Genomic DNA, 27,198 nt, shown 5'->3' on the forward strand with positions numbered 1-27,198 from the left:
GGATTGCACATGGTTATCAGCCACTATATGAACTGGATTGCACATGGCTATCAGCCACTATATGGATACTGGAAACCAAACCCAGATCCACTGCAAGAGCTGTAAGGTCTCTTTATGCTGAGTTATCTCTCAAGCCGGCTAGTGCAATCTAAATTGTTTCAAAATGTACGGGAAAGGCTGAGTGCGGTGGTATATGTCTGTAATCTCTGTATGTGGGAGACTGAGGCAGGAAGGTCAGTGCAGGTTCAAGTCCAGCTTAGGCTACATGGTAAGACCCTGTCTCAACAAACATACAAACAAACAAACAGAGGAAAAAGGAAATGGGTGGAAAGGTTAATTGGAATGTCTCCATCGGTAGCGAGCAGTTCTATCTCTATACTTCATAATATAGGCACCTGTTACTTCTTAAATATGGACTTTAAAACTAGAGTTAAGACTGTCCAATGGGCCGGGCGGTGGTGGCACACACCTTTAATCCCAGCCCTTGGGAGGCAGAGGCAGGCGAATTTCTGAGTTCGAGGCCAGCCTGGTCTACAGAGTGAGTTTCGAGACAGAGAAACTCTGTCTCGAAAAACCAAAAAAAAAAAAAAAAGACCGTCCAATGATGTACATCTGTAGGGCCAGCTATTCCATAAGCTAAGGCAGGACGATCACTTGACCTCAAGAGTTTTTGGACCAGCCTGCATAAGAATAAGATCATGTCTCCTAATATTAAATAGGTTGAAAAAGACCTTTTAGAGAATAACACACCTGTCAGTCGTTTCGTCTGTAACCCCAATATATAGTCTAGCTAAGGCAAGAAGATTTACATTCGAAGCCAGTGAGAGCTACATAGCGAGACCCTGTCTCAAAACAAACAAAATGCAAACCAATCCATGAAGGATATGTTTGGACAATGGACCCACCCAGCTTGAGCCCACCCCCAAAGATTGCCTGAAATGCTTGAAACTAGAAGTGTTTTAGATTGAAAGGGAATGTTGTGGGAGGTTTGGGAGTATTTGTTTAGATATACTAGTTAAATATCCCTGATCCCAAAGTCCTAAATCCAAAATTCTCAGAAATATGAATTTTTGGAGCATCAAAAAGTTTTAGATTTCAGAGACTCTGTGGAGAGATGGCTCAGCAGTTAAGAACACATACTGCACAATCACAAAGACTAGAGGTCGGATCCCAGCACTCAAATAACAAACGGGGCATCCCAAGCGTGCCATTACCCCAGCTCTTGGGAGAATGGGGATAGGAGGACCTACAGGGCTTCCAGCCTAGCCTAGAAAATGTGGGTCCCAGGCTAAGGGAGAGACTCTGCCTCAAAGGAACAGGCTGAGAATGATGGAAAAATGTTGCCTCTTCTGGCCTGTAGATAGATAGATAGATAGATAGATAGATAGATAGATAGATAGATAGATAGATAGGCCTATAGATAGATAGATAGATAGATAGATAGATAGATAGATAGATAGATACATAGATACATAGATAGATACATAGATAGATACATAGATAGATACATAGATAGATACATAGATAGATGGATGGATGGATGGATGGATGGATGGATGGATGGATGGATAGGCCTGTAGATAGATAGATAGATAGATAGATAGATAGATAGATAGATAGATAGATAGATAGATAGATAGGCCTGTAGATAGATAGATAGATAGGCCTGTAGATAGATAGATAGATAGATAGATAGATAGATAGATAGATAGATAGATAGATAGATAGATAGATAGACAAAAAGTATTTGTGGTTTTGTTTAATTGTTTTTGAGGCAGGGTTTCTCTGTGTAGCCTTGGCTATCTGGAACTCACTCTGTAGATCAGGTTGGCCTCAAATTCACAGAGATCCACCTGTCTCTGTGCTGGGATTAAAGGCATACACCACCATGCTTGGCCTAGGACATTCACCCTGTTGTACTATCATGTGATTGGCTCAAAGGGTCTGTAGGCAGTAGACTCATTCTTTGAAGGGAAACTTGTCTACATTTTCTCTATGCCTTGCCCATTCTTAGACTGAACACTGCTACCCCTCCCCCAGGAAGTTTCTTAGGGCCATATAAACAGCTGGTCCTCACATACTTCAGGGGAAAATGTGACTATGAATATTCATGCATGCACATATGCACTGTATTATATAGATAGCATTATATAAATATATACCTAAGTAGAGACAGCTGAAGTAAGGCCCTTTTAGCAGTAGGTAAGGCTGGATCTTGGACCTATGGTGTTTATTGTATTATTTAAGCAACTCTTCTGTAGGTTTGAAACTTTCCAAAATGAATACTTGGGAAAGGAGTATCAGCCAGCCCTCTGCCCTTTTGCTACAATGGAAATACACTTTGAGCCCACAGTAATAATTTGTCAGTTTAATTCATTGAGTGTTTGGTGAGCCTTATGTGTTAGGAGTGGGAACTCTTGGGCTGTGGCTGTCCAATGTCCACACTTCCAGGGTACAGATGTTTCGCTCTACTGGCCTGTGGGGTAGGAGGTCCTGGTCTGTGGCTGAGATGTGCCGACTCAGCCAAGTACACTGGCTGAAGTTCATCCCTCCGCAGCCTGCTCCTCCCTGCCCTGCAGTGGCCTGGCCTCTCACCCCCAGCCTCGGACCCCGCCCATTGCCTTGTACCACCTCTCTCCCACCTCACAACGTTTGCTTAGGTTTCTTTTCCCCTTTTCTATTTCTATGTTCTCCTCCATGGCCTTCCTGCTAGTATATATTAAACTAAATAACTCTCCTGGGGCTGGCGAGATGGTCCAGCATTATTACCACATAAATACAAACCCAAACATCATGTCCCACGTTCCATCCTCAGAACCCATGGTGGACTAAGAAAGCCGACTCCTGAAAGGTGTCCTGTGACCTCCACGCATGTGCCGTGGGACACGTGTGTGTGCACGCACACACACACACACACACACACACACACATAATTAAAATCCCAAAGGTGTTAATAGTTAAAGAATAAATTAGATCAGCAAGCAAGCGTGATCTTCATAGCAAAGTGAAGATTATTCATTCTTAGCTTCTGTTCCTAGCTGGGTCTGATTGGGGATTTTTTTGTGGTTGTTTTGTTTTCTTTTTGCTTTCTGTACAGGGCTTGAACCAGGGCCTTACACACGTCAGGCAGGCACTCCACCATTGAGCCACATCTCTAGTCCTTTTTATTGTTTTAATTTAAAATAAAATTTAAAAAATAAGGGCTCAGTAAATTCCCCAAGGTGTTCTTGGACTCCTTATATAGCCCAGGGAGGCCCTGAACTTTTGATCCTCCTGCCTGGGCTATAGCAGCTGGGATTACAGGCTCTCACCACAAGGCCCAGCACCAGACGGGATGTTTGCTGAGGTGTCCTTGACATTTCCAACATGGTCACCCTCTTCACAAGAATCCATAGAGACCTGGGCTTTGCCTTTCTCCCAAAACCACCTGTAGTTATCAGCAGAGCCAGGTAGATGCCTCAGTAACCAGCAAGTCCCAAGTTGCAGTGGCTTTGCATCCTGAATAGCCTGCTGTATCAGCCTGTAGTTTCCTGTTCTAGCCCCTCTGCCTGGACTGTCCCTTCCTCCAGCCTCCCTTTCCTTGAGAACTCGTCCACATCCTTTGGGTCACAACATGAATATCACTCCCCAGGGAACTTTTCTCCCAACCTGTCCAGGCTTATGACCTACTTAGAAAAATACAGAAAGAGCTCAATAAATGTTACCTACACCCCAAAGCAAAACCAAAACCTCATTGTTTTTTTTAATCCTACTTAAACCTCCCCTCTTTCCTTGTTAGTCTCCCCACCTGCAATCCAGTCCCCTAATTCTCAAGTATAGATTGCCTGGTCATTGTTTGCTGTTAATTGATCCCTGAAGTACAGGCTCCCAGGCAGCTGACCATGATGTGCCCACCTCTACCAAGCCAAGCCCCTTCTGGATGGGGTCTGGTGCTCTAAGGAGGGGTTTACACACCTGTAGAATTTGTCTTGTTGCTAAGGACTAAAAGAGGGGATAGTGAGATGGCTCAGTCGACAAAGACACTTGCCACCAAGCTGACAACTTGAGTTCAAGCTCCAGACCCCATATGGTGAAGGGACAGAAGTGACTCTTACTGGTTATCCTCTGACCTTCACATGCTTCGCCATGGCCTGTGTATACATGATACATACATACATAGATACATGAATAGATAAACATATAAAGTAGACAGATAGATGATAGATAGATAGATAGATAGATAGATAGATAGATAGATAAATAGATAGATAGATGTAAAGGAGAGAGAGACAGAGAGAGAGAGAGAGAGAGAGAGAGAGAGAGCGCTAAAGGAGAGGGAGCTGAGGTGCTCCCAGGTTTTTAGACTTTGCTTCTTTCCAGCATATGTCACAAAGCAGGAAATTGAGGCTCAGAATGGTTGTGTCACTCACCCAAGATCACATGGGCAGCACATCAAAAAATAGAATTTGAATTCAGCTTCATGGTGTTTTATTGAGTTCATTACAATAAAATTGTATTTGTTTTCTTTAAAAAAAAACAGAATTTGAATTCAGCTTCATGATTTTTTTAAAATTTTGAGTTCATTACAATAAAATTATATTTATTTAAAAACAAAAACAAAAAAAGAGCCAGTAAGCTGGCCATGGTGGCTCAGGCCTTTAGTTCCAGCACTCGGGAGGCAGAGGCAACCAGATCTACAAAGTGAGTTCCAGAGCTTTGTTTCAGGACAGCCAGGGCTACACAGAGAAAATTGGTCTCAAAAAACCAAAATAAGGGAAAAAAATTTAGATCCAGATTTTTCAGCCACAGCCTGCATTTTAATACCTTCCACCCCCGATAACTGTTTGATTTCCAAGATTAGATGTTCTATCTATGACTTTCATTCCCAGAATGTGATAACTATTGTTTAGGAACAAGCCCACGGTAATTCCAAAAGCACCTATTTCTGCTTTGTCACAGCTGTCTAGTCCCTGCCAACCGACTAGGGAAGTAGGTCACGGCTGCAGGGACCACATGCTGGCTGCTACTTCTGTTTCCGGGACCAAGAGGTGGTCAAAGCCTGCCATGAGTATCACCTCCACAAGCCCTGCTTAGGTTTCATATCCTGATCCTGGGAGGCCATGACCAACGCTCTCACACTGCTGAGTGCTGCCTTCTAGAATTCTCTGTGGCTACTGTGTGAGGCAGTGTCTAGAGGACTGGGCATTGGCCATAAGCAGGTGTTTGATGAGCTAGGAGTGTCTCTCTTCATTTTCCGGGGACCACTGCAAACCGAGAGCTACTGGGTACTGAGTAATACTCAGTAAATGCCTGGAGCTAACCTTTGCTTTAATAACCCACTTCTCTATATTATTTTCAAAAATAACTATGATATGAGGTGTTTCTAACAATGGCCAGAGAAGAAACCCTTACTTTAATGAACTCTAGTGTCTTTTACCAGGCCAAGGGTTTGTTTGTTTGTTTGTTTGTTTGTTTTTAATTGTAAGTAAATGGCTGGGTATGGTTGTGTATCCCTTTACTCTCAAATTCATGAGGCAAGGACAGGAGGACCTCTGTGAGTTCAAGGCCAGCCTGGTCTACACAATAAGTTCCAGGCTAGCCCAAAGCTACAGAGTGAGACCCTGTCTCCAAATAAAATCAAATAAAATACATAAAAATTTTAAGTAAATGTTAGTCAAGATATGGCGATCCTTCCCTTTAATCCCAGCACATAGGAGGTAGAGGTAAAAGGCTCAACGAAAGTTTGAGGCCAGCCTTATCTACATAATGAGTTCCCTGTCAGCCAGGGCTATAAACCAGCCCTGTCTCAACCTCACCTTCCTGCAAAATAATGTAGACAGGAGAAGGGCGTTTGCCTTGGTGACGTGCTTAAGCGCGCCTGTAATTCCAGTACTTGGGACGCTGAAACAAGAGGGCTGGCCATGAGTTTAAGACCTACCTGGGGGCTGCAAAGCAAGATTTTGTCTTAAAGGGGTGGGGCCTGGGGATATAACTGTGTTAAAGCACTTGGCTAGCATTATCAGGGGGCCTGAGTTCAGTCCCTACCACTGCAAAGAGAAAAAGAAAAACCGCAAGTGTTTATTCATGTATTCCTAAGTTTTGATCTTACTATTGCAGCCTGATAATGCGAAGCCTTGTTTTATTCTGGCTTTTGTTGTTTGTTGTTGTTGTTGTTTTGTTTTGTTTTGTTTTGTTTTTCAAGACAGGATTTCTCTGTCCTGGAACTCCCTCTGTAGACCAGGCTACTAGCCTGGAACTCACAGAGATCTGCCTACCTAATTGCTGGGATTAAAGGTGTACCATGCCCAGTTTGTTTGTATTTTTGATAGAGGGTCTCACTCGATAGCCCTGGCCTGGAACTTGTGGCCAGTCTCCCTACCTCAGCTTCCTGTGTTGGAGTTACAGGCATGAGCCACCATAGGACCGCTCTCTGCTTTTGTAAATCTCAGCTGGATTGCTGATAAATGAATGTAAAGGGCAGTGAAGCATCTGCAAGTGCCACCTACACTTAGCAAGCACTAAACCATACCCCAAGGTACAGCTTAGCTTTTTTATTAACTTTTTAACTTTTTCGATTTTTTGTTTTTTCTTTTTCGAAGCAGGGTTTCTCTGTGTATCTCTGGCTATCCTGGGACTCACTATGTAGACCAGGCTGGCCTGGAACTCAGAAATCCGCCTGCCTCTGCCTCCCAAGTGCTGGGATTAAAGGCGCGTGCCACCACTACCCAGCAACTTTTTAACTTTAAACAGCAAATTCTTTTCTTCCTTCCTTCCTTTTTATTATTGTTTTATTTTTTTATTTTTATTTTTTGAGAGAGAGAAGCTCCTGTATCCAAGGTTGACTTCAGATTTGCTATGAAGTTGGTGATGACCTCAAACTTGACACCCCTACCTCTCCAAACTCTGGGATACAGGTGTATGTCATCAGATCCAGTTTGTACAGCTCTCGGGGTCCAGCCCAGGGATGTGTACATCTTATAATAGGCACTGTACACACTGAGCTATATCCTCAGTCTTAGAGAAGTGGTGTGTGTGTGTGTGTGTGTGTGTGTGTGTGTGTGTGTGTAGGAGAGATAGCCTAACAGTTAAGCGTGTCATCTGCATCTGCTCTTCTAGAGGACCCAGGTTCAGATCCCAACATCAGGTAGCTCACAGCCTTCTGTCTTGAGCTCCAGGCAGCCCCCTGGCAGGAAGCTTACAACCTTCTGTCTTGAGCTCTGGGCAGCACCCTGGCAGCCCCCTGGCAACAGTGAGATGACAGCACACACTTCTCAGAAACATGGAAAGCTGCTGGCCTGGACTTGGCACAAAAAAGCCAACTTCTTATTTTCCCTTTGCCATTTCCTACATCTGTGTAGCCTTACCACAGTGACATCTGCCTTCCTCCCCTCAGGGAAGGTGGACCCTAGACCTGAGGCCACCTTGAGCTTTTCTCCTTTGAGTTTAACCTTGTGGGTTGCTGACAGGGAAAAGCAAGGGCAAGCACTTGGCTCTGTCTCTACAAGCTAGCTGCCTGCATCCCAGCCTCGTGGGTGACCTCCGGCAGAAGGTCAGCAGCTGAAGCTGTGCTTGGCCTTGTCCCTCCTCAGAGACCTCCCCCTCCTCCCAGCAGCCAGGCAGACGCCCTTGGGTAGCTGCCTCTGCTCTGATCTTCCCTCCACCATTCTCCTCCCCTTTTCCCTATGCTCACAAGGCTGGGGCAGAAGCCTTCTTTATGCAACCTGATAAGTTCTTGGCCCAAGACCTGTCTGGAGCAGTGGTCAGGAGTGGTCCTGTAGGGGGCTCCAGTATTCACCACACCTGTCCTTTGGAACTCAGAGGTGCCAAAGGCATCTGGATTCTACAGGACTGTTGGCTACCCCAACAGACTCTGGACCCAAACTTGGGAGTGGTGCTCTTTGTTAGTATCTAGCCCAAAGGCCCAGCACAGCCTCTGGCTCCTGTAGTCCTTAGGGACCTGTCCCCTGAAGTGGGTGGAGACTTCCATCATTCTTTGGGCCTCATGCCTCTCCGATCTGGGCCCCTCTAATATATTCTCTTTCCGGTCACTCTTTCTCACACCCCTGCCTCTCTCTCCCACCTCAGTAAAGCTTGTGTGTTAGCACATGCAGGCCTGGAATCGAGACACAGGAGGGGAGTGTGGAAAGCACTCTGAGTAGTCACTATTCCACTCTCCCACTCATTCATGAGGTGCCTGCCCCATGCACAGGTATTGAGAGGTTTCCAGTAGTAAGTAGTTCCAAAATAATTCATTCAGAAGTCTCTACCCTCAAGATGCGTACCGCCAGTGGGAAACCAGGAGCATGGTGTGACACTGACAACCTGTCTGACTAGTGTCAAGTGGAAGACAAGAAAATCACTGATTCCTGCCGGTGTCTCCAGATTGTTAGATTCTAGCTCAATCCTCCTGGGAAGGAGACAGGACCAGAGAGACCAACTATGGAATTCTTCCAAAGAGATTATGATGATAGATCTGTTTCTGGTGTCCCAAAGCTTCCTCTGTACTCCCAGCCTCGAAGGGCAGGGGATTCCTCTGAAACCCACTCTTTGCCCCAGCACCTTCCCTGGCAGCCACCTGGTCTCCTTGTCCACGACCTCCTGCCCTTTCTGTTCATGAGCACTCTGTTCTAGTGTGTTAACCCAGCATGTGGACTGTCCCCCTCCATGGAGGGATAGTTGGTCTGCAAGTCTTGTGGCCCACCAGCCCTAGAAGGTTCCCTCTGGCAGTGCCTTTGTCCTATGCCCTCTGCCTCCTGGTAGGCAACAGCCTGAATTCCACCACTTCCCTATCTTCTGGAATTCCCACCTCTAATAACAATCCTGAGATTGTATAAACAATGGGCAAGCCACCTTGATAGTTTAATGCAGACAGAATTTCCCTAGTGACATTATTTAAGCCAAAGCCAGATTGACAGCAGGGAACTCTGTGTACAAGCCATTCCTTGGATGGATTGTTGTTTACCCTATGGATCCCGAGGCTCCTGCTGGGGGACTGGAGACAGGGACGCTGAGGCCAACCAGCAACAGACTCTCCAGGCCAGCTGGGAGTCCTAGCTGGTACCCAGGCTCAAAGGGCATCTCTATTTTTAGACATGGCCAAAGAAAAGAAATTTAATTTTACACCTCTTATGCAACTTTTGATTTGGGATATTTTGTTGTTAAATTGATGTTTTGCTTTTAGACAGTCTCACTATGTTACCCTGGCTGGCCTGAAATTCACGATGTAGAACAGGGTCCAGGCTGGCCTTGAACTCATAGACCTGCCTCCGTGTCTGTCCCACCTCATTGCTGGGATTAGTCATGAGCTGCCACATCCGTCCCTTATGTAACTTTTGAAAACAACCTCTGATTACTCTTCTTCTTTCCTCTTCTTTATTTTTTGAGATAGGATCTTGGTGTGTAGCCCAGGCTAGCCTTGAACATGTAATAATTCTGCTACAATTTCCCACGTGCCAATATTATAAGCATGGACCTGCCACACCCACCTGTGTATGGTTTTGCTGGTGATTTCTGAGGCACTCAAAAACCCAGAGGAGGCATGCAGCATGATTCTAGTTCTCACCGGCCGTTTTTCTCTCTTGATATGTACATGTGCACAAAGTACAACCATACATACCCATGCACACATATGTGCACACATACACATACCAACATACATGCTTGTGTACTTATGCACACAGTACATACATGCACATGCATCCATACACATACTCATGCACATATGTGCTCACACACACAAACACATATGTGTGCATGTATGTGCATGCACTAATGTGTTCTCCCTCTCTCTCTTCCACAGTGAAGTGTTTTGTCATTTTTAATTTTCCAAGGAGAATTTCATTTCCTACTTGAGCCTAAGTTCTTTGGACTTCTTTCTCATTCCCTCTTTCCCAGTCTTTCCCTGAATCCCGCTTCCCCCCCTCCCACCAGCCTCCCTGTTTCTGGACATAATTCCCATCCAGGCTTTCTTTGGGTCTTTCTGCTGCACAGTGGACATTTGGCAACCAGCAAGGCTGCCGCTTCAGCAGCATGTTCCTGAGGCGCAGATCCTAAATGTCTGCCTGGGCCTCCTTTTCCTGCCTCTCCCTGACCTAGATTTCTGCTGTGTCCACTCTAAGTGGTCCAGGTCTGCAGTGCCAGTCCGTCCTCAGTGGGCTGGACTCTGGTGTGAGCATATTCTGTTTTGCCTGAATGAGAGTGTGTTTATTGCTCTTTAACAGATGTCAACATGGCAGATGTTTGAAAACGCTACAGCGAGGAAAACATACAATCACCGGGGGCATGTCCTGAGGGGACATCTTCTGAGGGGTGTCTCCTGAGGGGGTGTCTACAAGGGGGTGTCTCCCAAAGGGACATCTCCCTGCCATACTTTTAAAGAAATGCCTGTTCTTCCTGCAGCCTGAGGGTTTTTGTCTCCATTCACAGACACGTTCTCTATAAAAGTGATATTCATGAATAATTTCTACTGTTGCTCTTTGCTCTTGAAGGGGCCTTTATAGGCCCCTCACCCATCCTACAAAGCGGTTGGCTTCACGAAGGGTGTGCCAGGACAGGGTTTTGGCATGGTCCCCAGGGTGTCACGGGACCAGGGGATGATCTCACTGGGTCCACCATCTGCCCTCCCTGGCCAGAGGCTGCATCGGGAGGGACAAGGGGCACCACATGCCCTGGGTATTTTCAAACAAGAGCCTTTAGAGAGAGCTGGCAATTCTTTTGCTAATGGGTATTTCTCCCCTGGTAGGCTCCTAATTTTATTAAACCCCAGGGGCTTCTGCAAGGTCAGCTTCGGGTAGAGTATTATTATATCACAACCTAAAGCAAACCTGTTCCTTGTGAGGATCTAGGATGAGTTGGAGCATTTACCCTGAAAAGCTATTTGGTCTGAAAATACAACTATCCCATAAAGGTTTAGATGCAGCCGTAAAGCTTTAATGATAGTTACCGGAGATGACACTTAAGTAGCTTCTAAAACACGTGTATTAATTGTTAACCCCCACATCTTCTAGACAACTGAGGCTCAAAGAGGTTGAGTGACTGACCCAGAGTCACACAGCTAGTAATGAAGGATCAAGGCAGCCAAGCCAGAGTATGCCCTGCCCTGTTGTGAATTCTGTTCCTGCTGCCACCACATAGAAGAAAGGGGGTGGGGGCAACCGGATATGGTGGCACACATCTTTACTCTGGGCACTTGAGAGGCTCAGGAAGAAGATCAGGTGTTCAAAGCTAACCTGGGCTACATTAGTAATACCCTGCCCCCACCCCTCCACTGAAGAGAAAATTCAAACCTCATTGTCCTTTACCCAGGGTGTCATTTCTTCCGTGTGTTTGTGAACACTGTTTATTTTCTGTCCATCCAAGACAACACCAAGTTCAGGTCACTCATTACAGAGAGACAACTGCCCCTTAGCCCTGGCTCCTGTCACTGGCCCCTCCCCCAGGCCCCTCAGGACATGCTCTCAGACTCAAAAAATAGGAAGAAAGACATCTAAAAAATTGCTGCCTTCCCTCGCCCAATTCTCCTCTTCTTTCCCCGGCTCCCTTGTAGCCCCCAGGTAATGAAATGTCTTCACAAAAGACAGCCAATTTCAGCCTGTTCCCTGTGGCCTTTCAAACTCCTATCTCCCCCACTGCTTGTGGGCAAGTCCCCAGCAAGCTGAGACTCTCCGGTGGAAAGTTCCAGGCTCAGTTTGTCCCCCCAGACCTGTCTCATCTTCCCTGTGCTCACCCAAGGACTGCACTAAGAGCGAGGGTCCAGCACCTCAACCTTCCCCTGGGGTTGTCCTTTACTCTCCTCCCTCTGCTGAAACCATCCCCCACTTCGCCTCCCCTCCAACTGACCCACCCTGTCCCAGGATGCCTCTGTCACCTCTATCTAAGCAGAGCTCAGGTTAGCCCTGAATGCCTCTTCTGGACAATCCTTATTCTCTATCTTCTTTTAAGTCTCCTTATTGGGTGTCCATGTGTCACCATGACAGGTCTTTTCAAGGTACCACAGTACAGCCACTAATGTGCCACCTTCCACATGCAGTATTTTAGTGACACTCACAGCCACCCTACAAGATTGTAGTAACACAAAAACCCTGCAGTTTGGATAGGGCAGGTGGCCTCAACGTCTCCCCTGTGGTGAGCTTTCCAGCTGACTTAAGCCTGGGTTTTGACTCCATACTTGTATTCTATCTAGACAAGTCTGGGGAGAGATGTGAACCAAGAGTCTCCCTCAGGGTGATTTAGATCCCAAAGCCACAAAGTTGGAGAGCCAGCCACCAATTTACCTAGTAAGCTGAACCCGATGCATTCTGGGAGGAGGTGGAAGGAGGTTGCAGTCACCCTGTTCCGGTGCAGAAAGGCTTGATACAAAGAGGGCATCTCTGACCCTGAGGTCTGGCTTCAGGGGAACCTGGTTCAACAGGAGCAAAGGGGATTCCCTGGGCTCTCCTGTGGGCCTCCCTAAGCCCTGCATGAAGATGAGGCTGTGTGCTTCCAGGTGCCTTCAGAAAGACAGATGAGAGCTGAGGAGAAAGTTTAGTGGGTAAATTAGCACTTGAGGTCAAGCATAAGAAACTGAGTTGGAATCCCTGTGTAAAGCCAGATACTGTCACATTGAGTGTCTACAGTCCCCGAGAGTCAGGACGCAGAGACAGGAGAGTCTCCATAAGCTGGCAGACCAGCTAACCTGACATCTGAAATGGCAAACCACAAGATGAGGGCTGACACCAAGGTTGTCCACTAACCTCTCCATGCACAATGTGGCTGTGTAGGTCTGCAGTTAGACAAAACCCCACCCAGTGTCAGACTGAAGGCAGGGTGATTTAAGGATAGAATAGAAAACATGTATTAGTACCTGGCTATAGAATTATTTGCTCTTACTTAAGGAAAATACACATGGCTTACAAAGAGGGAGGCTGTGAAGGAAGAATAATAGCTCTTGCCTGTAATCCCAGCACTTGGGAGATTGAGTCAGGAGTTCAAGGCCAACCTAGCCTACATATAAGACATTGTCTCAAAAAACAAGGGAGAAACGGAATGGAGGATTTAAACGCTCCCCTTATCCATGTGGGCCTCTGAGTTCAGAGGACTCAGGTAGACTCAAAGTGGTGACAGGGACGCAGGCTCTTGAACTAGACAGAGGCTCAGCACTTCTACCACCACTAGGATATGCCACGTGGCAGCTCCTCCCCTAAAACTACTTGGGTCTGGGGCTGTGTCAGTGACAGAGCAATTACACTAAACCAAACACACAAACAAACAAACATCTCAAAAGGGGGAAGTAAGGTAAACTAAAACCATGGGTACATTGCAACCTTTATCTCTATTTTTGGGAAGGAAGAGTTGAGACAGGATCTCACTATGTAGATCATGTTTGTCTTGAACTCAGAGATCTGCCTGCCTCTGCCTTCCGAGTGCTGGGATTATTGGTGTGCCCCACCTTTGGCCATATTACAAAGCGTTTTAGTTCAAGCAAGCAAGGGTTTTAGTTCAAGGATTTCCCCCAGAAACCCTTACTTAAAACCAGAACTGTAGCCAGGCATAGTAGTACACACCTCTAATCCTAGCAAGGGGTGGAGATGGCTGGGAGGGAGGGTCAAGCAGAGAAATCATGAGTTCAAAGCTAGCCTGGGCTATATAGCAAGATATTTTAAAAACACCAGAACTGTCCTCTCCAGCACAATGTATGACTTTTCTACACTGGTGGACAGCAGCCAGCTGACATCAGCCATGACATCTGTGTGCACACCTCCTCCCTGAGGCTACTTCCCTTCATGTTTTCACACAAATGCTGATTGTTCTCTCTTGATAGAGACCCAGGGTCATTCCAGATCCTCACAGATGTGAGTCTCCTCTGTGTATGCTCAGTTTTCTTACATTTAATTTGGCTGTTCTGCTTGACACTTGGGTCTGTTATTGCTCCATTCTAGAATGTTCTGTGGTAAATGGCAATATGATATGACCATGAGCTCAGAGGTCAGCCGTGCAGAGCACCTCACCTGCCTTGTTAGAGAGACGAGTGATGACATCCAAAAGGAAATGTAACTTCTGAGCTGCCAGGACCTGGCCTCCAGAGGGCCTTTACGCCTTGGAGGTTGATTTTGTCTTTAGTTGCAGCCTGATCCCCTGGCTCCTCTGTGTCCTGAGGGCTTTCCTCGATGGCTTGGCTCCAGTGGTGGCAAGACTTCGTGCTGCTTCAGTGGCCTTTGTATGGAAAAGTGCAGGAGCTGGACCACAGGCATTTGCATCTACAGTACAAGGAGAAGGTCCTCAGAGGAATCTAGACATTCCCTTTGTACTCACAATCCTTAGCTGTCATCTAACTCAAGTAATCCAGGCTGGCCTCGAACTTGACATGTAGCTGAGGATAGCCTGGAATTCCCTCCATCTCCCAAGTGCCAGGTTTTGAACCCTGGCTCTCTAGGATACTTTCTCTATGGCATCACAAATTAATCTTTCTAAGCCACTTACGGAAGCAAGCACAGTGACCAACTGTTGTAGCAATTAAATAAACCAATACCAGGAACCACTTGAAACATGGTTTCTGCCCTTAGGAGAGTCCTGCTTCCTGACCCTGACAGATATGAGGGGAACAGAACAGATGCAGAGGAGAGATTCAGTGTACAGGACAAAAAAAAAAAAAAAAAAAAAAAAGTAGCTTCCTTTAAAAATTTCCCTACTTTATGTGGAAGGGTGTTTTACCTGCGTGTACATATTGTGCCACATGCATGCCTGTGCCCACAGACATCAGAAAACAGCATTGGGCACGGTTGTGAACCACCAGGTGGGTGCTCGGAACCAAACTTGGGTCCTCTGCAAGAACAACAAGTGTTCTTAACCTCTGAGCCTTTGATCTGTTTAGCCTTTAATTTTTTTTTCCAGACAGGGTTTCTCTCTGTATAGCCCTAACTGTCCTGAAACTCTCCGTAGACCAGGCTGGCCTCAAACTCAAGAGATCCACCTGCTTCTGCCTCCCAAGTGCTGGGACTAAAGGCGTGCACTACCACTGCCCAGCTCAGCCCTTGATTTTTTGAGACCAGGTCTTACTATGTACTCCCAGTTGGCCTTGCTAGTCGTGTGGTCAAAAATAACCCTTGAGAGCAACTTCCATTGGGAGGTAGTTTGGAAACTCTGTCTCTACTTGCTTTTTACTAAATCTGCCTATCTATTTTTTGATTTAGTGGGTTCCTTTGGGGCGATGGGGTTGTTTGTTGAGACACATATGTTTGTAGGTAGGTAGATAGGTAGCCCCAGCTGGCCTCGAACTCCCAGAGATCCACCTGCTTAAGCTGGGGTTAAAGATATCTTGTAACTACGCCCAATTAGGATTTTGTTGTTGTTAAAAGAAAAACAAACAAACAAAAAAACACTTTACGGACATAATTAACATGCTGTAAATAGATGTTTCAATACATTCACAAAGCAATGCAGTCATCCCTCTTATTCGAGGCCAGTTTGGGTTTTTAACCCGAGGCTGGCGAGGGCGATCCCTCCTTCCTTAGGAGCAGCAACCTGGCGGTGGCAGATCCGCTGAGTCACAGCACCAGTGTCCGAGCTGATCCCGGTCTGGCGTCTGGCGCCCCCTAGCGAGGCCTGAGCGCAGCAGAAAACCCCACTCGTCACTGCCTGGAGCTCCGCGGTTCCCCACCCCACCCCCACCCCCGCACCCAGGAAGCAGCTGGATCCCGGTCTCACAGGCGCCTGCAGCGCTGAATCACAGACCCCAGACCAGCCTCACTCCGGCTTTCCCTGAATTCCCCTCCTACTGCCCTTTTACAGAGGAATGGTGGCTTGTGGGAAATGAAGCACAGTAGCTTAGAAATGGGTTATAGTGGCAAAAGATCTGAGTTCGCACTCTGCTTGCCTTCGCTATGCGGGTTACTCAACATCTTCGAGCCTGTTTCCTCAGATATGAGAAGGTACTAATCATTTCTTCTGGCTTGGTTGTACTTCAGACATGATCCTGTAAACTGCAGGGGCTGGAGTCTAGAAGCCATGGTATTTATTTACCCAACTACCTAAGAGTGTTGAGGCCCCTCTCTTACCCAAGGAGCTTTCCAGAAACTCAAGTGCTGGTTACTAAAACGTTTTCCCAGGAGTAAGACCCAGGCCATGAAGGAAGCCTATTCTAGCTCCATCCCAAGCAAGAAACAACCCCAAACTAGGGCAGGCTGCAGTCCAAGGAGGTTCCTGTCTCCCTTGGGAAGAAGGTTGGAAGATCTGGGAGCTAGGAGAGACCAGGGCTTCCTTCTGAAGCCTGAAAGGAACTGGTATTTGTAGACTCCTGCAAGTTGAAGCACCAGGTGGACAATCACTCCCCAGACCCCAGCATCACTGGGAACCTTGCTCCCAGAGCACGGTTGGAAGGCAGAGGGCATGAGTCATGTCCTCAGTAGACTGAAATGTCTCCAAGCCTGTCAAGTCCCTGTAGCTGCCTGCCCATCAGGGATTCTCATCCTGCCCACCGTAAAGGTTTATGGTGAGCTCAGAGGCTCTGCCATGGAAAGAAGCCAAGGGAAGAAGCAGACAAATTCATGAGAGCAAGTCGGGCCCCAGGAGGGTTTCAGAGAGGTCAGCAAGGTAGCCAGTTGCTTAGGGTTCCCTTGTCCACCTCTTGACACTTTAGAGGGCCACCCAAGATGGCATATGGGCTGTACAGAAGACAGAAGGGCCGATGTCTTTAAGCCTGGGAAGCCGCTGTTCTTCAGGGACAAAAGGATCTGGGGCTTCATCTGCATACCCCTGGGCCTCCAAAGGTATGGGAAATGCATCTGTTACGGTGACAATAGTAATGTCAATCAAGATATGTATCTAAAAGGATAGCCTGCAAGGACTCCTGAAGAGCCTATGAAGAACACTGTCAAAAACTCTCCTCTTTGGCAGGTAAATACTTCCTGGTGCCAGGTCTTGGGGCTCAGAAGCACCAACCTAGGCAGGTGTCCCATGGGCCTCCACTCCTGTGTCATCAGAGTGGGTCATAAGACTAGAGAAAGGGTCAGTCCTTGTTCTCCAGAGATCTGTTCTTTCTGGGGTTTGGCCCAGTGGACCCCCAAAGATGTTCCAGAACATTCTTTTCCCATCACCCTCCCTTACTTCCTCTTCTCTCTTCCTTCTGCGTTCCCTACACTGAAAATGGAACATGGGGCCTTGTACATGCTAGCTAGCGTTCTACCATGGAGCTCCATCCCCAGCTTGGCTTGGTTCCTAGGTCCTGAAACCCCAGCTGACCAACCAAGCCCAGCCATGGAGGGTATAAAGAAGGAACAGCATCCTAACAGCACCTGCCCTCCCAGGACTGGGGATGTTCCCTCCTTACACAGTTTTCCCCATTCCCCACAAAGGAAAGTAGTGACCCTTGAGATGTCTACAGTTTATTTATTTTACATAGTAAATAGTAGCCTGTGTTTTTAAGGATGATTTCATTTCTGCACAGACCCTGTAATTCATCCTGCTTCCGGGGGGTGTGTCTGGACCTCTGACCAGAGGGTGGGATGTGTGCAGGGGCAGAGGGATCATTAGGAGCCAGGTCATGGCCTGGATGGTGGTGTGCGTGTGGGTTTAATGAGACAACTAAGCAGTCAGACACACCCTGGACCACTCTCCCCAACAGGTAAATAGCAGAGCATCACCAAAATGCTTGAGTGATTCCTGGCTCTCCTGGCTCTCCTGAGTTGGAATGTATGGAAACTTCTAGAAACAGCAGAAGACAATCCAACAGGATGTCTATGGCTATACCACCCTGAATGTGGGTGAGCTCATCTGATCTTGGAATCCACACACAGTCAGACCTGATGAGTACTTGAATGGGAAAATATAGTCAGGGGTCACTGTGCAGAGATTCTTGCTAATAACGCATTTATTTACAGATTTTTAAAAATTGTTATTATTATTTGGAGAGTATAAAAAATATACCGGAGAAGGAGCTGGAGAGACAGCTCAGCAGTTAAGAACACTGGCTGCTCTTCCAGAGGACTCAGGTTCAACTCCCATTACCCGCATGGCGGCTCACAAGTATCTGTAATTCCAGTTCCAGGGGATCTGACCCTTTCACACAGATATACAGGCAGGCAAAACACCAGTGCACATAAAATAATTTTTTAAAGAAAAGAAAATATACTGGCGAAAAGACAGGTCTGGCCAGGAGGACTGAGAGTTTGAGGCTCACTTGAGTCTCAAAAGTAAAATGAAGGGCTGAGGAGATGGTTTAGTGCATAAAGTGCTTGCAGCACAAGCATTAGGACCTGAGTTCAAATCCCCAGAAACCACACGTAGAGCACATGTGTCTGTAATCAAGGCGCTCCTATAGCAGGCACACTGGGAGAAGGGGACTGAAAATGGCTGAGAGGACCTAGCCAGCTGTGCACAGCTGGAAGAAAGCAAGAGACACTGTCTCAAATAACGTGGAGGAAGAAGACAGACTCCCAAGTTTGGCTTCTCACCTCTACCATATCCTGAGACACCTGAGCACACATAAGTGGCGTTCACACACACAGGTGTGCATGTGCACCCTCACACACACTGATTGAAGAGATGATACACGCCAGGTGGCTCTGGTGCACGCCTTTAGTCCCAGCACTAAGGAGGCAGATGCAGGTGGGTCTCTGTGAGTTCGAGGCCAGCCTGGTCTACAGAGTCAGTTTAGGTTTTGCCTGAGGAGTAACACCTAAAATAGATCTCTGACCTCCACTTAACACAGGCACACACCAAAAATTATTATTAATAATAATAATAAGTGAAATACCTCTATATTTAAAAAAAACAACTCCTGATTTACAAAATGAGTTCCAGGATAGCAGAGCTATGTTACACTGAGAAACCCTGCCTCAAAAAAACAAATCCAGATGCAATGGAGGCAGGTTGGAGGTGCTGCTGTCTCCATGACTCGTGGTAACCAGCAAGAGCTTGCCGGCCAGTAGAACAAGAAGCAGAGCGACTTGGTTCAGGGAAATCACGGGGAAGATGGGCTCCTCCCCACAAGCAGAGGACTTGCTGCAGAAGCAGAAAAAGACAAACGAGGAGGGGGAACCCAAGTAGCCTTCTGGCTTCATGTCCAACTCTCCTGCCTACACCTGCAGGCCTGGAGCCAGTCCTACCATGCTCGAGTTTTTTCCTGTAGTGCTCACTGGTCCCAGCCACCGATGGCATTCTCTCTGCCCTGAGCCTGCAACGGTTTCCTTTTGTGCTTCCTTCCCTCAGGGGGTGAGTGTGTGTGTGTGTGTGGGGGGGGTGTTACCCCTCCTAGTGCATTTTATTTCTGTGGGGCACACCTCAAAGTATTAAAGGTAGTTTCATTAAAAAACAAAAACAATGTCTCGAAAAATCAAAAAAAAAAAACAAAAACCAACAACAACAACAACAAAAAAAAACACATAAAAACAAACGCCCATGAAAAAAAAAATGTAATTTTAATGGAAGTCAGAGCTGGTGGTATAAAAAAATCCCCTAGAGGCTGGGCGGTGGTGGCGCACGCCTTTAATCCCAGCACTTGGGAAGCAGAGGCAGGTGGATTTCTGAGTTCCAGGCCAGCCTGGTCTACAGAGTGAGTTCCAGGACAGCCAGGGCTACACAGAAAAACCCTGTCTAGAAAAACAAAAAAATAAATCCCCTAGAGCTTGTTAAATTAAAAAATTCCCAGTTGTTTGTGTTTTGCTTTGTTTTTCAACTTGACATCCGAGAAGAAGAATGTCTAATGGTAAAATGCCTCTATCAGCGTGCCTGTAGGCAAGTCTGTGGGGGTGTTTTCTTGATTGATGGTTGGCATGGGTGGGCCTAGCCTACCAGGTGCAGTGCCACCTCTGGGCAGGTGGTCTTGACTTGTATAAAGAAAGCAGACTAAGCAAGCCATGAAGAGCAAGCCAGTTGGAGGCGGTCCTCCGTGGCCTCTGCATCCGTTCCTGCCCTGACTTCCCTCCATGACGTGTGTAACCTGGGAGTTGTAGGATGAAATCAACCTTTTCTTCTCTGATTCTGTTTTGGTTATGGTGATTTATCACAGCAGTATAAACAAGTCAAAGCAATGTGAATCCAATTGCCAGTTAGAGAAGTGCAGCCTTGGGGAAGGGGTGTCTTCTCTCAAACAAACAGAACGCCCCTGTTGTGCTGTCCCCATGGTGTCCCTTCAGCTTACCCCCCTTTGCCCAGCCATCCTTGCCCCTGCCTTTAGTATACTTGTGGATTGTAAACCCTGCCTAACTGCACTCTGACTTTGAAAGTCAGTCTACCAGTTTCTAAGCCACACTTCCCAAGCCCACGTCTTCCTTTCTGTCTCCTTTACCCACATCTAGTTCTGGCCTTTGACCTCTCCCCCCGGACCTGGTTGTCACCCCAATGTCAGCAGATACTCTTACACTCCCATTAACCCTGCACATTGCTGCCAAGTTCACCTTAGGGTACCTCTCTGATGCTGTCCCTGCTGGTGAGCAGAGTCCAAACCAGCTGCTTCATCCTCCTCCAGATGCTGCTATGCCCTGCAAGTGACTCCATTTGTCACTGACTGGGTGGACATGCAGGGGCTAGAGGAGGATGCCAGCAGATCTTCCTATCTAGATGCAAGGCAGGGCACTACCTCTGTAAAGATACAAGCCCAGCATGCACAGGGCCCTGGGTTCTGCAGTCCTGGCCATAGTCAGCTGGCATTCACAGAACAAAGCCACCACTCTCTTCCCCCCAGCCTCCTGAGGAGAGAGGCCCTGCAATCACCTCCCCTTCATAGCCTCTGAACTACTTACAAGTCAATAGCACTTCTCAGCACTTTTTGTGGTTTTGGATATGAGCTAATGAGATGGCAGATGACAGGTGACAGAACTGTCACCTGCTTTAGTGGGGATGCTAAACACTCAGTGAGCCTGGGCATCAGTTTTACTGGATGGGAAGTCAGGAAACTGGGGCTTTCCTACTGTGACTTTCGGGGAGGGGTGGCTCTCTCCGTGTCCCCAACTCTACTACCCTAAGAAGTCAGATGGCTGGGCTCAGCATCCCACCTGTAACCCACTCTCGTTGCCTTTTTACCTCCAGGCTTTGAACCAGTATGGCTGAACCCCGCCAGGAGTTTGACACAATGGAAGACCATGCCGGAGATTACACTGTGCTCCAAGACCAAGAAGGAGACATAGACCATGGCTTAAAAGGTCAGTGGGCGGGCAGTGGACTCCAGTCTGTGTTTGCCTCAGCAGGGGCTGGCAAGAGGGGTTCAAATACGAGATTGTAAAGGACTTGTTCCTACCTTATAGCACTAGAGCATCAGGAGAGGGATGTCTCATTAATTCGAATGGACTAAGAAAAGTAAAAACGTGAGAGTGTTGAATATTCACCTCCCCAGACAGCTTAGCAGAGCGAGGGAGAGGCTGTTACTCTCAGCTCTACAGGAGCCTCTCTGAGTTCTTAGCTACACAAACCTGGCCATCTGGACTCTGTCAGGCAAGAGTATGTTATGCTGGGATTCTGAGCATATCCTCATTAATGAACTGCATCAAGTTGGGTAAGGCATGTCGCCACTGTCCAGTAATTCCAGCATTCAAAAGACAGTGGCAGGGGGATTGCTGCAAGTTCAAAGCCAGCCTGGTTTGTAGAATGAGTTTGAATTCAGCTAGGACTACATAGAGAGATGCTGTCTCAGACTGTCTTAGGGCTAGAGAGATGGCTCAGTGGTAAGAGCACTTGCTGCTCTTCTAGGGGACCTAAGTTTGGTTCCCAGCACCCACGTCAGTCAGCCCACAGAATCTGTTAACTCCAGTGTTGGGAAACTAACACCCTACACCTACATTGCATTCGTGGATTTGCATACATATGCATAAATAAAAATAACAGATGTAAATTTTTAAAGCACTTCTCAGATTTAGTTTAATTAATTAAAATTGCATTGGGCTCTGCAGTCTATAATGTAGTCTTCTGCCTATGTTAATCTGGCCTCAAACTCTTTCAAACTCCTTCAAACTCACTGGTGGTCCATTTCACTGTGTGCATGTGTGCAGAAGCTGTGGGAGTGCTCAGGGACACACACACACACACAGAGAGAGAGAGAGAGAGAGAGAGAGAGAGAGAGAGAGAGAGAGAACTGAAATCGCTGATTCTTAGAAGATGCTGTAAAACAGAAGTGTCCTGTCCTACCTAGAACTGTGCTCCCCAGAGAAGCCAAAGACACCTAAGAGATTCTCATCAAATTAAGTCTTGCTATCGAGGGTTTAGGATGAGCTGTTGTAGGTGTGGAATGACAGCTTTGAGTTGGCAGGAGGTATCACAGTAGCAACAACAGCTCAGATAAGTGAGTGACACAAGACTGTTTTGAAGAATGACAATAATGACCAGAGACTACACACTGAATACAGTGTCTAAGGGGATGCTAAACGCAGGACTATGAGCAGATGCAACCAGAAAGCCTGTGGACTCGGGGAAGTGGTCACACAGGCTCAGGAATTAAAAGGCGCTGATGTATAACACTTTCCAGGCCTTTGAAGGGGGCTTCTTCTCCTTCTTCTCTTCCTCCGAGAATAATGTAAATGAGGGGGATGGGAGTCCATAGTGAGTTTGAGGCCAGCCTGGGAGACATGAGACACTGTAATAAAACAAAAGAAAATATGAAAAGGGCCCTTCATTGCCTGTGCTCTGAAGGAGGCTGGGAGGTGTAGACTTGAATCCCATTTGCCTTTCTTCTTTGTGTTCTGCTTTGTATATAAAACCAGCTGCCCCTCCACCTCCCTAGAAGCCCAGAATCTCACTGTTGCCCAAGGGACAGCCTTCATCTCCACTGAATGTCCCAGCCACACTGCCACCTAGCAAGTACCAGCCATGCTCAGTGCTCCCTGCCCATTGATTTTTCATGGCCCTGACCAGACTTTATATGACTTTCTGTGGCTCCCTGAGGACCTCACGCCATCTCCTCTAATCGAAATCTCCTTGACACAATCCCTAGCAGCTTTGTGACTTGAACATGCTCCCAGCTTTGTCCAGTCATCACCACGGATGGAGAGTTTGTTTGTTTGTTTGTTGTTTGTTTGTTTGAAAGACGTCTCTCTACATAGCCCTAACTATCCTGGAACTCACTATGTACGCCTAGCTAGCCTCAAACTCGTGGATCTGCCTGCCTCTGTCTCCTGAGTGCTGGCATTAAAAGCATCAGCCCCACACCCATCCCAAGGTGTTACAGCCTGGCCCTCAGGCCAATAGCCTCTCACCTATGTGTGTCCAGCCTCACACACGCTGTACCTGAGAATGGTTCTCGCTCTTCACATGGTTGAGAAAACCAGCCCTCATGAGTGTATGGCTTCCATCTTCAAGGGGTCTCATGAGTAAGAAAGATGTGGCCTCCTATGTTGGCACAGCTCTGTCCTGAATTCTATCAGAATTCTGTTTTCAAGAACAGCAGATGGAATGGGCTCCAGGTGACATACTCCCTCCACTCTCTGCCAGACATTGGTGTTTGTTAGGGTTTTATTTCTGTGAAGAGACACCACGACCATAGCAACTCTTATAAAAGGAAGCATTTAACTGGGACTGACAGTTCAGAAGTTTTTAGCCCATTGTTATCATGGTGGGAAGCATGGTGGCATGCAGGCAGACCTGGTGCTGGAGAGGGAGCTGAGAGTTCTACATCTGGATCAGAAAGTAGCAAGAAATGACAGTGACATACTGGCCAGACCTCAGAGCCTGCCCCACAGTAACACTCTTCCTCCAATAAAGCTACACCTACTCCAACAAGGCCACACCTCCTGAATGTGCCACTCCCTATGGGGCTACTTTCATTCAAACCACCACTTGGGGTGTTAATCTGCTGTGGAGCATGAGGCTATACTGGACTTCTCCCCATGGCCAGAACCCATTTGTCCCTTTGATACAATGGGCAGCTGGCTCTTGGAGCCTCTGGAGAGTCCCAGTAAACATCTGCACAGTAACAAAAATAAAGAAAAAAGAACCTCATACATTCTTACTGATACACAGAGCTACCCTAAAAGCTCTTCAACCAACATGTCTTAGGGTTTCCATAGTTGTGAAGAGACACCATGACCAAGGCAACTCTTAGAAAGGACAGCATTTAATTGGGGCTGGTTTACAGGTTCTGAGGTTCAGTCCATTATCATCATGGTAAGAAGCATGGCAGTGTCCAGACAGTCACAGCTCTGGAATAGCTGAGAGTTCTACATCTCGTTCCAAAGGCAAACAGAAAGACTGACTCGAAAGCAGCTAGGAGGAGGGACTCTCAAAGCCCACCCCCATAGTGACACACTTCCTCCAACAAGGCCACACCTACTCCAAGGCCACACCTCCTAATAGCTACTTCCTGGACCAAGCAAATTCAAACCACCACACAAGGTGATGTAAACACCACCAGGATAGCCACCTCCCACTGTGGGTCTCACATGCTGGGCAAAGAGAATTACACCAGCTTCGAGCACAGCCATGCTAACAAAGACCTAGGGGAGTTAGAGAAGAAATTTCTTCAGTCAATACCGGCATGAAAGGGAAGTTAATGAGTTCACTGAGCTGAGCCATGAAGAGCTGAGGCTGAGAGGAAGACAAGTGAGGGCTTTCTGCTCACACAGGAGCAGGCTTTCCAGACCCATTCTCAGGTTGTCAATATAAGGGCCTTTGCCTCAGCTGAACCTGGGTTATATCTTCATGCCAGACGGTGGTGTTGCACGCCTTTAATCCCTCCAAACAGGAGGCAGAGGCAAGCTGATCTCTGTGAGTTCGAGGCCAGCATGGTCTACTGAGTGAGTTCCAGGACAGCCAGGTCTACACAGAGAAACCCTGTCTCACCCACATCCTCATTCAGGGACCCCAAGAGTGGAACATAGTTGTGTTGAGAGTGCTGGTCCCTTCATGGTTTGATCATCAGGCTACAGTACCCACACTAAAGAGATTGCAGCTCAATAGGACACAACTCCCAGGTTCCTCTTGAGGTCTGAGGGCTCACTGTATATGTTCCAGAACCTACCCCACAGCACCCCACCGATGATGGATCGGAGGAACCAGGGTCGGAGACCTCCGATGCTAAGAGCACTCCAACTGCTGAAGGTGGGGCCTCTCTACTCCCACCACTCCCTTCATCTTATGCTTACCTTGCTTTGAGCCTCCCCTCCCAGCTGCGCGCTACTCACTATGGCTGCGGCTGCGCACTGCGTGCCACCCTCCCGGTTGCACTCGCTGCTTCCTATCCTGTTGGCTGAGATGCGCTTGCTCAGTGCTTTGCAGAGCAGTGGACGCTGGGACCTGCTTCTATGCCTGGCTCAACAGTGTGCGACTTGAGCATCATTATCCTGTGTGTTGCCCCGAATGGTCCATGCTTGGAGAAGCTAGTCTGTGTGGCACAGCGGGGCTCACACATGGCCCAATAGGGTTTCCATCCTTTATCTGCTACCCTTCATGACCCCCTCAGAAGCCTCCACCTTACTTTTCTTTCAAGGATTCAAGGCCCAGAATGTTCATTTGGCTGAGGAGGGGGGCAGGTCAGACTTCTCCCTGCTCATCTGTTAGGAGCGGGTGTTGGTGTGGCATCTTCATTTCTTGGGCTCTGGACTTTGGGCATGGAGTATGTTTCATCTCTTGGAGTACGTTTCATATCTGTTCACTCCAGATACATGGCGTCTGGGTTGTCGTGAAGCTCCTTGTCTTTTTCCTGAAGCGCTCCCTGTCTTGCTTCCCGTGTGTGTTAGCTATACTATCACTTTCGGCTGCTGGAACCCAAAAGCTCCACCAACTGAAGAGGCTTTTTTGCCTTGCAATCATAAGATACCTGGACATGGGCACAGATCCCTAATGCCATTCGTGTGCTTCTGTATTTGTCGTCTGCCATCCTAAGTGTTTGGACTGTTGCCTCATTGTTGAAGGATGGCTGCACTCCCAAACACCACTATCTGCCTTGGAACAAGAACCATGGCTGGTGAGCTAGCTCAGAGGATACAGGTGTTTACCATGCAAGCCCGGGGAACTGAGTTCAATCCCCAGAACCTTTGTAAAGGAGGAAGGAGAGAACCGACTCCACAAAGTTGTCCTGTTAAGTTTCCACACATTGTGATGGCATGTGTCCACAGAGACATATTATGCACATGTTCCATAATAATGATTGAAAGCTGGGCGGTGGTGGCGCATCCCTTTAATCCCAGCCCTTGGGAGGCAGAGGCAGGAGGATCACTGATTGTGAGACTAGCCTGGTCTACAGAGAGGATTCCAGGACAGTCAGGGCTACACAGAGAAACCCTGTCTAAAAATAATAATATAATAATAATAAGAAGAAGAAGAAGAAGAAGAAGAAGGAGTGAATGAATGAAATTTTTTTAAAAAAGCAATCAAAAACAGTGCAAGACAAAGTTGCCAAAAGGACCCTGAAGCCAGATGTGTTGCCAGAATTAAATCAAGAGCTTTCTATTATAAGTTCCTCCTGGAAGTTTCCACTTTCATCCACAGGCCAGACCTGGGTCTCTGGCCACCATGGGACCGCAAGACTGTCTCCACCTTGCTTTTCAACCCACTAAGTAGAAGAAATCAAGGAAAAGGGACATGGAGAATGGCTTTTAACTGACCATCCAGAGCGTCCGTCCGTCCGTCTCTCCAGCCTTACAAGGAGGTTGGAGCTTCCACCCTGAGCCCTTTCTGCAGCCCTGAACGTGGCTTGGGAGTTCTGTTACAGAATGAGAATTTAGCCAAGACATCTCCTCAGCCAGCATCTGCCTTTGGATAAATCCAGAACATGGCTGTCAAGCTCCTGCCAATTATTCAGCATGCTGGCTCATCCCTGGAGAATGCAGGTGGCATGCCCCTTAGCCTGGTGAGAACCTCCTGGCCAGATTTCCTTTGCCCTTCTGAAAACCGGTATTGCAAGACACTTCCTGCTCATCCTGTTAGAACAGTTCTGGAAGCTGTCTGCCACCCTGAGAAAACCCTGGAGCCAAAGCCAGTGCTGGCTTCCCAAACGTGGCTTTCAGTACTCTGTCACCGTTGTCCAGGAAGAAACAACCCCACTCGTGCAGTCTGGACCTGTACATGCATGGGCCCCCACATGCCTCACTCACCCTCAGGGATGGAGGAAGGAGGCAGGGGCTAAGCTCCCCAGCTGTTTTATCTGCACCAGACAGGATCAGAATGAAAATAACCTTTGGGGCTGGTGAGATGGCTCAGTGGTTAAGAGCACTGACTGCTCTTCCAGAGGTCATGAGTTCAAATCCCAGCAACCACATGGTGGCTCACAACCATCTGCAATGAGATCTGATGCCCTCTTGTGGGGTGTCTGAAGACAGCTAC

General features: G+C 47.5%; 1 protein-coding gene across 2 annotated transcripts in view; it reads left to right on the forward strand.

The window, feature by feature from the left end:
* Window positions 1-27,198, forward strand: part of Mapt (microtubule associated protein tau) — a 97,454-nt gene that overhangs the window by 27,141 nt on the left and 43,115 nt on the right. Inside the window, exons 2-3 of one of the 2 annotated variants that reach the window (XM_028780590.1) lie at window positions 20,980-21,092; window positions 24,889-24,975. In XM_028780590.1, the coding sequence (XP_028636423.1) occupies window positions 20,993-21,092; window positions 24,889-24,975 (187 nt within the window). In that variant the 5' untranslated portion in view covers window positions 20,980-20,992. The remainder of the gene's footprint in view (window positions 1-20,979; window positions 21,093-24,888; window positions 24,976-27,198) is intronic. The other variant, XM_028780591.1, reaches the window with a different exon arrangement.

This window comes from Grammomys surdaster, unplaced genomic scaffold, assembly GCF_004785775.1.
Source record: "Grammomys surdaster isolate TR1022 unplaced genomic scaffold, NIH_TR_1.0 371, whole genome shotgun sequence".
In the NCBI taxonomy this organism is placed as follows: domain Eukaryota; kingdom Metazoa; phylum Chordata; class Mammalia; order Rodentia; family Muridae; genus Grammomys; species Grammomys surdaster.